Source organism: Triticum dicoccoides, chromosome 6A (assembly GCF_002162155.2).
Source record: "Triticum dicoccoides isolate Atlit2015 ecotype Zavitan chromosome 6A, WEW_v2.0, whole genome shotgun sequence".
In the NCBI taxonomy this organism is placed as follows: Eukaryota; Viridiplantae; Streptophyta; class Magnoliopsida; order Poales; family Poaceae; genus Triticum; species Triticum dicoccoides.
This window is the reverse complement of record NC_041390.1, coordinates 89,330,593-89,343,407: the sequence shown is the minus strand read 5'-3', so window position 1 is coordinate 89,343,407 and position 12,815 is coordinate 89,330,593. Positions and strand designations below refer to the sequence as shown.

At 46.0% G+C, this 12,815-nt stretch overlaps 1 protein-coding gene across 4 annotated transcripts; it reads right to left on the bottom strand.

Annotated features, from left to right (window-relative positions):
• Positions 1 to 608: 608 nt before the first annotated feature.
• LOC119315201 lies at positions 609 to 3,949 on the bottom strand. Of its 4 annotated transcripts, XR_005152626.1 has the most exons (4): positions 3,057 to 3,949; positions 2,464 to 2,528; positions 2,326 to 2,389; positions 609 to 1,087 (listed from the first exon to the last, which is right to left on the bottom strand). XR_005152626.1 is itself a non-coding variant. In XM_037589872.1 (3 exons), exons 1-3 carry the CDS (start codon positions 3,342 to 3,344, stop codon positions 1,014 to 1,016), a joined length of 426 nt encoding a protein of 141 aa, XP_037445769.1. In that variant the 5' UTR covers positions 3,345 to 3,948; the 3' UTR covers positions 609 to 1,013. The 4 variants fall into 4 exon arrangements, 1 of the variants encoding a protein (XP_037445769.1); XR_005152625.1 differs by having other exon boundaries at positions 2,326 to 2,528; XR_005152624.1 differs by having other exon boundaries at positions 2,464 to 3,947.
• Positions 3,950 to 12,815: the final 8,866 nt, after the last annotated feature.

Sequence of the window (12,815 nt, the reverse complement as noted above, 5' to 3'; positions counted from 1 at the left end):
TGAAATGAGTGAACAAACACACAAACACATGTCTATATACATCCGGTTCAAAATCTTATATTTGTAATACGAGAACAATACTCTCATAAAAACACATATTGTAAACGCATAGAACTCCAATTCAAAATCATTTGAGTTTAATTTCTTTGCCCACCCAACTCTTCCAGTTCTATAGCATAGCATAAGACATCGAACGCATTGCAAATTTAATGTGGTCATAGACGTTGTCCTTCTACCGAATCCACGATCTTGTGCATTTAAATTACTCATGCCCATTCTCCTATGTTTTAAAATTAAAATGTTATCTCACTGTAAAACTTGCAAAAGGACCTACAATGGTGACTTAAAAATCATCAAGGTACAACATGAAATTTCGTTATTTTACGCCCTCTTTTTAATCATAAACCATGCAGTAGTAGTAAGGCACCATCATCTTTTAATGATCTCCGGGCCAGTAGTATCCCATCATCTTTCTATGGTTCCGTAGCAACGCACGAGTATTGTGTCGGTTCAGAATAAAAGACCGTCTTATCAACAATTGCATGGACACCCTGATATTTTCCTCTAAACTATACTATATTATAGAAAAACATATTTTTAAGAATAACTAAATTCAAATGAAAATTCTATGGCTTGATCACCCTTAGAGTCCTTGTGTATATGGGGTAACTTAGAACTAGGCTGACAAATCCAAGATTAATATAATCTTAGGGACAGACTATCCAGAAGTTGCTTGAGAAAACATTTGGAGCAAGTCAATTTTGAGTCTGGATCCAAATCAAATGGTTGATCTTGTCTTGTATCCGTCAGATCTACCGCCGTCCGAGCCACCTGCCGCCTCGCCCTCCACTGGCCTCCGCCCGCCGCCGTGCATCCACCCTGGTTGTCCCTTTAAATCTCTTCAGCTCGTGTTCTTCTCTAATGATGGCAACCCCACCCGTACCTGAACCGTCAACCTCTACCTCCTCTCCACACACGACACCATTGTCGTGTTGTCACAGGCTCCGGGTCGCTCATGTTCGAGGCCTCACTGTAGGGCCACTGTCTTCAGTCTCAGTGCATCTCCTACTCTCTCGAATTGAGTGGCCTAAATTTTAAAAACAGGCAACTTATCAATAGCTATTGCGGTAATCAACAGTCCAGTAATTAGCTAAGATATTTTATGATAACATTTCTTCTCACGACTAAAATACCTTTTTATTCATTACCAATCAAATTTACATCCTTAATAAAGAGAGGTACAATGCTAGGGGGTGGGGAATCTAACCAACCAGTTGAGCACATAGTTTTAGCCATATTTGCCGACTCATGTGCAACGGAATTGGCCTCACGGAAGGTATGTTCAAAGTGGACTTCGGCAAACTCTCAACCCATGAAATGAGAGTCATGAAATTTTTTTGTGGTGCATATAACGGACCATGTAGAAAAACTTTGGATAAAAAATAACTCAATGATATATTTTGGGAGTGTCTATTTTCCAGACATCTGCTTTTTGATTTGGTTTAGGTTGCCTTTTTTGTCCAGTCCAATTTTGACACGTGTCTTGTAAGTATTTTTCAATCCCGGTTCAGCCTGAGAAAAGATGGTTTTCTTTCATTCTTGATTCAGGTCGAATCCCCTCTCCCCTTTTGCAGGGCTCATTCGGTTTGGAGGAAACTAAAACCTAGAAATTATGACTAGTATAGGAATTTAATAGGATGGCACTTGCCATCTTAAGGAATTGATTTGCCTCGTTCCTACGCGTAAAATGAGCTTTGAGTGGATGTCTAGTTTTCTCCAAAAACACAGGAAATGAGTAGTATTCCTACGATATTCCCGTACGCCTTTCCTACAAACCGAATGCATCTATAGAAAAATTTCCTCTGGAATACTTGTTTCTATGTTTTTTCTATGAAAATCCTCCAAACCAAATGAAGCCTCAAAGGATTGTTTTTACACCAGCCAAAGCCTGCCCCTAACGCGCGGCTTGCGAACCCGTTAGCACCCAGCACAGTAACAAAAACAACAAGGAAAAACTTCCCATGAAACTCTGCACCAGTTCCTGCTAAAACAAACTGAAGACCACTGTCAAACTGGTAATAAACTGAATATTCTTAAAGTAAAAGGAGGTTCAAGTTGCTACAAGCCACACAAAAGCAGACACATGAGTAATGATGGATACAAGCCTGGTAACTACAGTAGATGATTTTCTTCTAGGAAACTGAAGAAAGAAATAGTGTAATTTCATCTCCCTCTATTGTTTAACACAATTTTTTTAAGTAAAACAAACTTTTCCTTGAGCCCTTCAAAAATGGAAGTATGTCCAAAAATAAGTGAATTAGGTACCTTCTGCTCCCTTGAAAAGTGTGTCAATGAACTGAACACTAACCAGTGAAAGGCGGATTATCTCCTGCACACAAACACTCAAATGAGAGATATTACAAATTGTCTAAAGAACCAACAATATATAGAAGAGAACAAAACCTCCTCAGATTTGTTGTAGAAGAACACTCAAGCTATAGGGGCAACTAATAGCTAGGCACAGCAGCCTAAAACAGAGAACCAAGAAAATAATAAGAAAAAGAACACTAACAACTTCAACACTGATAATCATTACTAAGGTTGACAGAAAATTATAAAATGCTTCCAGCGGCTTCTAGTCATGTGCAAGCATGCACACACATGCAATGTCTTCAGTTACAAAAACCTAAGAAACGATTAGAAAAACCACCAGAGCTCGTCGAACATCATCTTCAACCTCTCAGAGGACATGAAGAGTGACTAGAAAAACTCATCAATGCCCAAAACTTGTCGAACATCATCTTCAACCTCTCAGAAAACATGAAGGACGAGTATCATTGCCAGCTCGTCATGAGGAGTCAATTGCAAGAAACCACCACATTTGCGGCTAGATTTGCAGGAAACCACCAGCTCGCTAATCCGTTGCAAAAAACACTGGAAAATCTGTTAACTCGTTGCAAAAAGCACTGATCGGATGATTTGGCCCATTTAATCACTTTTTGACAGGTAGGGCCAATTTGTAAGGAGCTGAGTTGGCAAAATAATTACATACACACCTCTGGATCCACAAATAGAAAGCAATCAACCCCCTGCTCTTGATCCCCTTCTCTGGATCCGATCGGGAGGAGGCTACAGCCGCCACCCCTTGCACCCGACCGCGCCGCCCCCACCGGCTCCTGTCGCCGCGGCCGAAAGCCCACCGCCAGCCACGCCTTTTCTCCTCCTCCACGCCATGCGTCGTCCACGATGCCGGCCAGGACCTCCGGTAGAGCTCGCGCCCCTGACCTCCGGCGAGGTATCGTCCCTCTGCCAGCAGGCTTTTTACCGCAGCAGTTCCTCCTCATGCGCGATGAACCGGACGCCCTGAGCCGCCATGCCCTTCTCCTACCTTACGATTGCGTGCGCCGCCAGGATCCGAGTGGCCTCGGCTGCCCGACCTCTGCGGCCAGTCCATGGAGCGGACGTCGTCGCTCCTAGGCAAGGACGAGAAGCAGCACGCCCCGTGAGCTTGTCGTTGACCTCCAGCGAGGGGCGCCATGGGAGGCTGCAGGCAGGGTCACCGGCGCAGGCGGCCATGGTGGTTGGCAAACCGGGTTGTGGTCGTATAGGACGGCGGACGTCTTGAGGCAAGTGGCGGAGGTGGTCGTCCGATGGGGCTGCAAGGGAGGCAAGGGCGGAGGCGCTGCAGGTCGGGCGGGAGGCGACAAACTGCGGCGAGCAGCAACAAGAAGGGGATGAAGAGAGTGCGCGGCATGGAGGAGCTCCCTGGTAGTTGTCCATAGGGGGGGTTGATTGCTTTTTGTTTTGGATTTCATGGGTGTTTGTGTCAATTCTTTGCCAAGTCGGCTTGTTACTATCCTGTCCTACTTGTCAGAAAGTGATTAAATGGGCTAAATCACCCGATCAGTGCTTTTTACAACGACTTAACAAATTTTTCGGTGTTTTTTGCGATGGATTAACAAGTTGATGGTTTCCTGCAAACCTAGCTGCAAATGTGATGGTTTCTTGCAATTGACTCCGTCGTGGGGGATGGTCTTGAATGTAAGTAGTACATCGGTGCTGACTCCAAGCCATGTTCTTGTGAGGAACTTCTTCCATCCTTGCTTGAAGAATATGGGGCTGTCGGGTGAGGTGTCATACTCAGTCCTCTTGAAGCTCTCTTTGCTGGTTCTTTATTGAGCTTGACGACATATGTGTGTCTCTCTGTTGCTTGAAAGCACATACTGTCGGCAGCGCGACATTCATGAAATCCCTCTCATAGCATGGGATGATTTGATAGAAAATAAAAATAAAAAGGATGAAAAAAGACATGGGTGAGAACTACAAAAAACATGGAACTAAATGGGAAAAATGAGGATGCCCATAGATTGCTACCGATGATGTTCTGAATCCCTGTACTAGAAAAACAGCATATGGTTTGCTGGTTGCATACTTATTTGCCCATGAGGTTTTGCACACTGTGCATGCCATCTGTGCACTTTTTTTAAAGTTATATAGTCCTTAAATGACTAATAATAACAGTTAAAACATACACACACAAAACTGAACATGTTAATGCAAAAAAGGACTGAAGTTAAAGTCAAGTGGTAAAGGACAAAAATATCACAAAAAGAAAAATCCAAGTACAAAAATGAAAATTTGCTGCAATATCAGGGCTTATACAATGGTTTGATTCATTTTGAATGGAAAATGTATGATAAAAAATGCAAAGAGAAAGGCAGCATTGAGGATCTGAAGAAATCGAATGAAGAAAACCCGATGGTGTTTCTTCTAGAATAAAAAAATGACGCAGTATAAAAGAATATGCTACTCTCTTCAGCAAGTTTGCACCAATTAATTTTGCTCTCCTCTTCCACATCATAGATTGCCATTTAATCAAGGTCTGGAGTTTCCGTAAAAGAGTATTGCAACACTCATTTTCTTTCCTCAATGGCATCCAGGTAAAAATTTAAGGTACTGAAAACTATCGGGAAAGAAAAATAAAGTCAAAGCAAGAGTAAGATACCGAAGGGGAGTATTAAGAAAACCTGAGGAAAAGAAGCTAGTTTAGCTATCTAGCAGTCTCCAGACCTACATTCATACTTTTAAAAGAATGAACACTAAATACTTGGTACTCCCTCCGTCTCATAATGTAGGACGCTTTTTGACACTATATAGTAATAATTACTGAAAAAGGCAGTTGTCATTCTAAAAAAGTTGTGCAAACTGAGAAACAAATGACTGAACATTAAACTAACAAACAGAGAAAACTGGTCTTTTCTCGATGTTCAATGAATAATGAAGAAGAACGATTTGAGAAACTGAAGATAAAAAGATGTCTGCAAAGGGGAACTGAAGAATACAAATAAATAACTATGACTGATTCCTGAGGAAGAAGTACTGATGGATGACAATAACTGAGAAATGAGAAATGACAAGACTGAGAATTTCAAGAGAGATGAATGAAGAATTATACACTGAATTACTGAAATAGTAAACAAGATGTACTAATTAACGACTGAAAAAACAGAGCCCGTCAGACTTAAGTATTTACTGAATTAATGAAAAAAATGAAAAACGAAACAGAACATCGACGACAACTATGCCAAACAAATGCAGGTACTCCCTCTGTTCACTTTTATAAGGCCTTAAAGACATTTCAGACAATGTGCAAAATAGCCTATTTTCAGTTGTCTAAAATGACTTATAAAAGTGAACGGAGGGAGTAGCACGTAAAAACTAATTTAAAATGAATTTAGTTTTAGGGATAATGATGCATATGCGTGTAGTCATCAGATACCCATCTAATCTAAAGTACAGCATGGGAGATCCTCGTTTCACCTAAGCTATATTTGCGCGACCTGTGCTTGATCATTCGGAGCTCCCCGCTGTCACAGCGCTCCACCTCCACGCCGGTGAGCACGGCGAACCCAATTTCAGGGGGGCAATTGTCATAGTAACAGCGAGCACAGCACGACGCCGGCGGCGGCTTTATCATCTCAAAGAGCTTGGCGACGCAGAACCGGCCACCGTCGCCCAGGTGCACGAGGTACTGCGACCTCACATAACTTCCCCTGGGCAACGTGAAGCCTTCCCACACTCCGCGCGCCTCCATGTTAGATAGATTGGTAGAGATAGAGTCATGTTCAAACTTTTATCCTTTCTTCTGTAACTTCTCCATCTCAATCTCCTATAACTCTCCTGGAACGAATCCTTGCGATCGTCCCTAACTTGTACGCCACGGCTGGCTGTTGCCTCGTTCAATATATACAACGCGGCCACCTACGGGTGGAGATACGCTTCCCATCGATAGTTTACATGGTCATCAGAGCCTCTTCCTCCTAGATTGAAAATCCATCTAGCCCTAGCGAAAGCCATGACCGGAACGACCTCCTCCGCCGTTGCCAGCACCATGAGTGCCCTTACCACCGATTCATCCGCCTCCATCTTCGCCCCATCATCCAGCACTACCTTCGCCCCATCCATTGGATCTCCACCACAAGAGAAGCTAACCAGGAGCAACTTTCTCCTATGGAAGGCCATCGTGTTGCCGCAAATCAAGGGCGCACAGATGCAGCACTTCCTTGATCCGGCGAGCCCCGTGCCGCCGCCCACCATCACCGTCACCAAGGACGGGAAAGAAGAGTAATGCGTCAATATGGCGCGTGTTCTCTGGTATGCGCAGCAACAACAGCTGCAAGGGTACCTCATGGGGTCCCTCTCCCGAGAAATCCTCGCCCAGGTTGTCACCCTCCAGATGCCGGCCGAGGTCTGGGCAGCCATCAACGCCATGTTCGCTGCTCAAACCCAAGCTCAATCGATCAATACTCGAATTGTGCTGCATAACCTGAAGAAGGGTAACTCAAGCATGGCGGACTACCTCGCCAACATCAAGTCCCTCACGGATGAGATCGCCTGCGCTGGACCAGCCCTCTCCGATGGCGAGATCACGTCCCACATCCTCGCCGGCCTCGACCTGGACTACAACCCCGTCGTCTCCCCCCTTGCTGCCCGTGTGGAACCAGTAACGGTCCAAGAGCTCTACAACCAACTCCTCTCCTTCGACGCCCGCATCAATATGCTTCACGGCCTGAACCCGAGACAGTCTTCAGCCTATGCTGCATCTCGCGGGCGCGCAATAGGTGGCCGAGGGCGCGGTCACCAGGGTCGCGGCCGTGCCAACAGCAGCAGTGGCCGCGGGCGCGGCGTGCCCCAGTATGCTCGTCCAAATTCAGGTGCAGGGAGCGGTGGCTATGGCCGGCACGCAGGCGGCGGCGGCTATGGTCATAATACAAGTGGAGGCAGCGCTGGCTATGGTCAGCATGCAGGCAGCGGCGCTTCCTCCTCCAACACTCGTCGATCTCGTTGCCAGCTTTGTAAGAAGCCCGGGCATGAGGTAATGGACTGCTGGCACAGGTTTGATGAAAACTTCGTCCCTGATGAACGTCATGTAGCCGCGGCGATCCGGGAACAGCAAGAAGATGCAGGCGTGGTCTGGTATGTTGATTCTGATGCAACAGATCATGTTACTAGCAAGCTTGAGAAACTTGCTGTTCGTGAGAAGTACTACGATGGCGATCAAATTCACACCGCAAGCGGTGGAGGTATGGATATACATCACATTTGTCAAGCCATTATTAATTCCCCTACTTGCAAACATGATCTTTTCTTAAATGATGTCCTTCATGTTCCCCAAGCCGACAAAAATCTTGCATCTATGTCTCGCCTAACTGCCGATAACAATGTCTTCTTTGAAACTCATCCTAAATATTTTTTCATTAAGGATCGGGTAACGAGGGAGCTCATCCATCACGGTAGATGCATTGGAGGCCTCTACCCCATCACGTCGAGAGCCCTTAGTCCTCTTCATCATCGTCAAGTCTACTCCGTCGTCAAGCCCTCCTTGGCAAGATGGCATCAAAGATTAGGACATCCGTCATCGATCATAGTTAAGCAAGTAGTGAATAAAGGCAATCTTATGCTGTCTCATAGTCAAAATGAAGAGTCTGTTTGTGATGCTTGCCAATGTGCCAAGAGTCATCAACTCCCTTATCCTAAGTCAACTAGTGTGTCTCATGCTCCTTTAGAGCTTATTTTTAGTGATGTATGGGGTCATGCAAGAGATTCTTTTGGAAGAAAGAAATACTATGTTAGTTTTATCGATGATTTTAGTAAATTCACTTGGATATACTTGCTCAAGTTGAAATCTGAAGTTTTCTCTATTTTCCAAGAATTCCAAAAACTTGTTGAGCGACAATTTGATAGAAAAATTCTTGCAGTCCAAAGTGACTGGGGAGGGGAGTATGAGAAACTCAACTCTTTCTTTCGAGATATAGGCATAGAACATCATGTATCATGCCCACATGCTCATCAAGAAAACGGCTCGGCCGAACGTAAGTATCGCCATATTGTAGAAGTTGGTTTTTCCCTTCTTGCTCATGCATCAATGCCCCTTAAATATTGGGATGAAGCTTTCATTGCGGCCACCTATCTCATAAATCGTTTACCTAGTAAAGTGATTGGAAATTCCACTCCTTTAGAACGATTGTTTCATCAAACACCCGACTATAACTCTCTCAAAATATTTGGGTGTGTGTGTTATCCCAATCTACGCCCTTACAATCGCCACAAACTTGAGCTTCGCTCAACTCAGTGTGTCTTCATTGGTTATAGCAATCTCCATAAAGGATACAAATGTCTTGACGTTGCATCCGGACGCATCTATATCTCTCGGGATGTTGTTTCTGATGAAACCCTGTTCCCTTTTGCAAAGCTTCACCCAAATGCGGGCGCTCTTCTTCATGCTAAAATAGCACTTCTCCCTGAATATATGCCTAATCCAAATCACGGGGGTGAATTAAATAATATTGATCATGTGATTCAGTCAGAAAAAGAAACGGGACAAGACAATTTTAATTCTGTTGCTAAGTGTGCAGGCCAACATTTTATGTGTGGAAATACAGACAAAGGAGACAACACCAGATCCGAAGCTGATGTGCCTGTTCCTGCCAGCGCTCGATCCGAGGAAGATCCTGGCGATTGGCATGCAGCAGCACGCACCGCAACACAGGAGGATGCGGTGGCCGACAGGGCGGGGCCCGGCGGCCCAGCCGACGCGAGTCCGCGCGGCTCGCCTCTTGCCACGACCGAGCGGGCTGGGCTGGCGGGGGACAAAGAGACCGAGGCGGGGCCCGCTATCCACTCCCCGAGCCGCACGCCCACGCCCGTCAGTCCCACATGGCGCGCGCCCAGTGGCGAAGGGATCGCGAGGAGGATGCCGCCCTCGGGTCAGGAGACGTCAGAGGCGGGATCTTCTGCGAATGATACTTCAGCTGCTGATCCTGTCACACCCAGATCTCCTGTAGTGGTAACAGCAGCTCCTCACATTTCAGAAATTCCCAAACGGACTACCAGATCAAAAACTGGTGTCTTCCAACCAAAAAAGTACACAGATGGTACGATAAGGTATGATAAGATTAAACGTGCTTTTCTTACCAGTACAGGTGAACCAACTCATTTGAATGATGCTCTTGCTCATGAGGAATGGAAAAATGCCATGGATAGTGAATATCATGCACTCATGAAAAATAAAACTTGGCATTTAGTCCCACCAGGAAGGAGTAAAAATGTCATTGACTGCAAATGGGTTTACAAGATCAAAAGAAAGTCGGATGGAAGTCTAGACAGGTACAAGGCTAGATTGGTTGCAAAAGGTTTTAAACAAAGGTTTGGAATTGATTATGATGACACTTTTAGTCTAGTTGTCAAATCAGCTACCATCAGACTTGTACTATCAATTGCAGTTTCTAGAGGTTGGAGTTTGCGACAGCTAGATGTTCAGAACGCGTTTCTTCATGGTGTTCTGGAGGAAGAAGTGTTCATGCGGCAGCCACCAGGTTATGAAAACAGAAGCACACCAGATTATGTTTGTAAATTGGATAAAGCTATTTATGGATTAAAGCAGGCACCAAGGGCATGGTATTCAAAATTGAGCACTCAGTTACAACAACTTGGGTTTACGCCATCTAAGGCAGATATCTCACTGTTTATCTACAATAAAGGCAATGTCACCATATTTGTTCTTGTCTATGTTGATGATATTATTGTGGCCAACTCTAGTCCAGATGCTACTACCTGTTTGCTTAAGGATTTGAAGCTGGAATTTGCTTTAAAGGACTTGGGAGATCTGCATTACTTCCTTGGCATAGAGGTCAAACAGGTAAACGGTGGTATACTTCTTACACAGGAAAAATATACCACTGATATACTCAGGAGAGTAGGGCTGGAACATTGCAAACCAGTAAGTACACCAATCTCAACTTCAGAAAAACTTACAATTGAGAGTGATGAAGTACTGGGACCAGAGGATGCAACAAATTATAGAAGTGTTGTAGGTGCACTGCAATATCTTACTCTTACTCGTCCTGATATTTCATATTCTATGAATAAGGTATGTCAATATCTACATGCCCCTAGTTCAGCACACTGGACTACAGTTAAAAGAATTTTGAGGTATCTAAAGTTTACAGAAGGGCTTGGACTTCAGATTGTCAAGTCTCCATCTATGCTTGTCAGTGCTTATTCTGACGCAGACTGGGCAGGGTGTGTTGATGATAGGAGATCTACAAGTGGCTTTGCTGTGTTCCTGGGGGAGTGCAAGGAAACAGGCTACGGTCTCTAGGTCAAGTACTGAGGCTGGGTATAAAGCTCTGGCAAATGCTACTGCTGAAATAATGTGGATACAAACATTGCTCTATGAACTTGGAATTAAAGCTCCACAAGCTGCAAGGTTGTGGTGTGATAATATTGGTGCTACTTACCTCTCAGCTAATCATGTGTTTCATGCACGTACCAAGCACATTGAAGTGGACTTTCATTTTGTCAGAGAAAGAGTAGCTCGCAAATTGCTTGATATCAAGTTCATTCCAACAGGGGATCAGCTAGCTGATGGATTTACAAAACCTCTCACCATGCGAAGGTTAGATGACTTCAAGTACAATCTTAACCTAGGTAAAGTTTCATAGGATTTAGATTGAGGGAGAGTGTTAGATAGATTGGAACAGATAGAGTCATGTTCAAACTTCTATCCTTTCTTCTGTAACTTCTCCATCTCAATCTCCTGTAACTCTCCTAGAACGAATCCTTGCGATTGTCCCTAACTTGTACGTCACGGCTGGCTGTTGCCTCGTTCAATATATACAACGCGGCCACCTACGGGTGGAGATACGCTTCCCATCGATAGTTTACACTCCATCGGCGCTGCGCCGGCGCCGGCAGATTTCAGGTCCCACGCGCAGAGGAGTCCTCTGTCCCAGCCGAACCAGAGGCCGAGCTCCGGAGCGTACTCGGCGCGTCCCATGAACGGCAGCGGTGAGTCGCTGGCCTTGCTCCACACGCCGGTCGCCGTGTCCATGGAGTAGGTCCCGTGACCACGCGTGGACGCCCAGATGTGCGACCTGTCCACCACCGCGTAGGCTCCCGCGGCGCCTCCCTCGACGGGAGGCGGCGGAAAGGAATGCCAATGCCAGCCACCGTCTCCGGCGGGATCACGAATAAACGCATGGACGTACCTGTCCTTGTCGTTCGGCGCAAACCGTGTGGAGTGTATGAAGTACAGGTCGTCGCCGACCGCGACAGGCGCGACCTCGCCGTGGGGCAATGTGGCTGTGATGTCGGGCAGCGCGCGGAAGGAGTGCGGCGCATCGTCGTAGAGTACGGCGCTGCCCTGAGTCGTGACCCGGTAATATTTTGTGTCATCGAAATGGGCGCGGTGCAGGGCGACGATCTTGTCCTTGCTCCGGCCGATGAGCGCGAAGTCCGTCTCCACCACGTTGTCCACGTCGGGAGAGGAGAAGGTCATGGAGGGGGGAGGCAGGCGAGCCTTCACTGCATCGGCCGCAGCCACCTCCGTCTTAGCCCTCGTATTCGCCTCTGCCGCCTCCATCGTCATCGCCCTTGCAGCCGGCGCTGCCGCCGCCGCCGCCCGCTCCGGCGAACCCTTGGGGTAGAACAGGCGCGAGGGGTTGATGCGGTGGAGCGTGTGTGAGACGGGAGAAGCGCACAAGTTCTCGACCGCCATGTACAGAAACCGCCGGCTCATCGTCTCCGGCAAAAACCTCTCCTCGATCCTCGCTGCAGATCAGGGCCGTATCTAGAAAATCAAAGGCCCGGAGCGAATCAAAATTTAGGAATTTAGGCCCTGACATTGGAAAGGGCGGATTAAAATGTATAATGTGTTCTCATTGCAGCAATATAATGTTCATATAGAATTACACCACCGGATGCACAGGTTCAAGAAAGAATTACACCATTGGATGTACTAGTCTACTTATAAACTAATAAAAGGATAGGGTGCCGAGAACTGCCACAGCCTTACCAGGACTCTGTAGGTTTTGATCATAGGAGACTGCAAATGAAGCTCGGATGGTTCATTGTAGGTCAGCCACAAAGCAGTGCAAGGGGCAACTCCAATCGCTACAGGGCCCCAAAAATGATGTACAAGAGCATATGAGAATTGAGAGGAAAGCTCCCCAATATATAGAAGATTGGAGTACATGACCACGCCAGTTTGCTGCCACTAATGCCTTCCTTTTGGGAAATCGTGAAGCATTAGTCCCGAGGAGAATTGGAAAAGAATCAAGATGGGGAGGAAACGATGGGTCCATGAGTTAATTTGGGGCCTGTGAAATTGATTTTTTGGAATAGCTGCAACACATTTGGAGAGAGAGAGAGAGAGGTGATGGATTGGAGGGAGAAGCAGCTGCCTTGGGGTCCGACATTTCCATCATTTTTTACTCCAATTAATGCTCTGTTTAACACCTTAATTACCTGCAGCC

Excerpts from the sequence above, each read along its gene's own strand:
- LOC119315201 (XM_037589872.1), bottom strand. The coding sequence starts at position 3,344 with ATGAGGAGGAACTGCTGCGGTAAAAAGCCTGCTGGCAGAGGGACGATA. Across the intron at positions 2,390-3,056 it reads TTCTATTTGTGGATCCAGAG|GAGATAATCCGCCTTTCACT; the intron begins GTGTGTATGTAA and ends GTTTGTGTGCAG. Across the intron at positions 1,088-2,325 it reads ACTTTTCAAGGGAGCAGAAG|GCCACTCAATTCGAGAGAGT; the intron begins GTACCTAATTCA and ends TTTAAAATTTAG.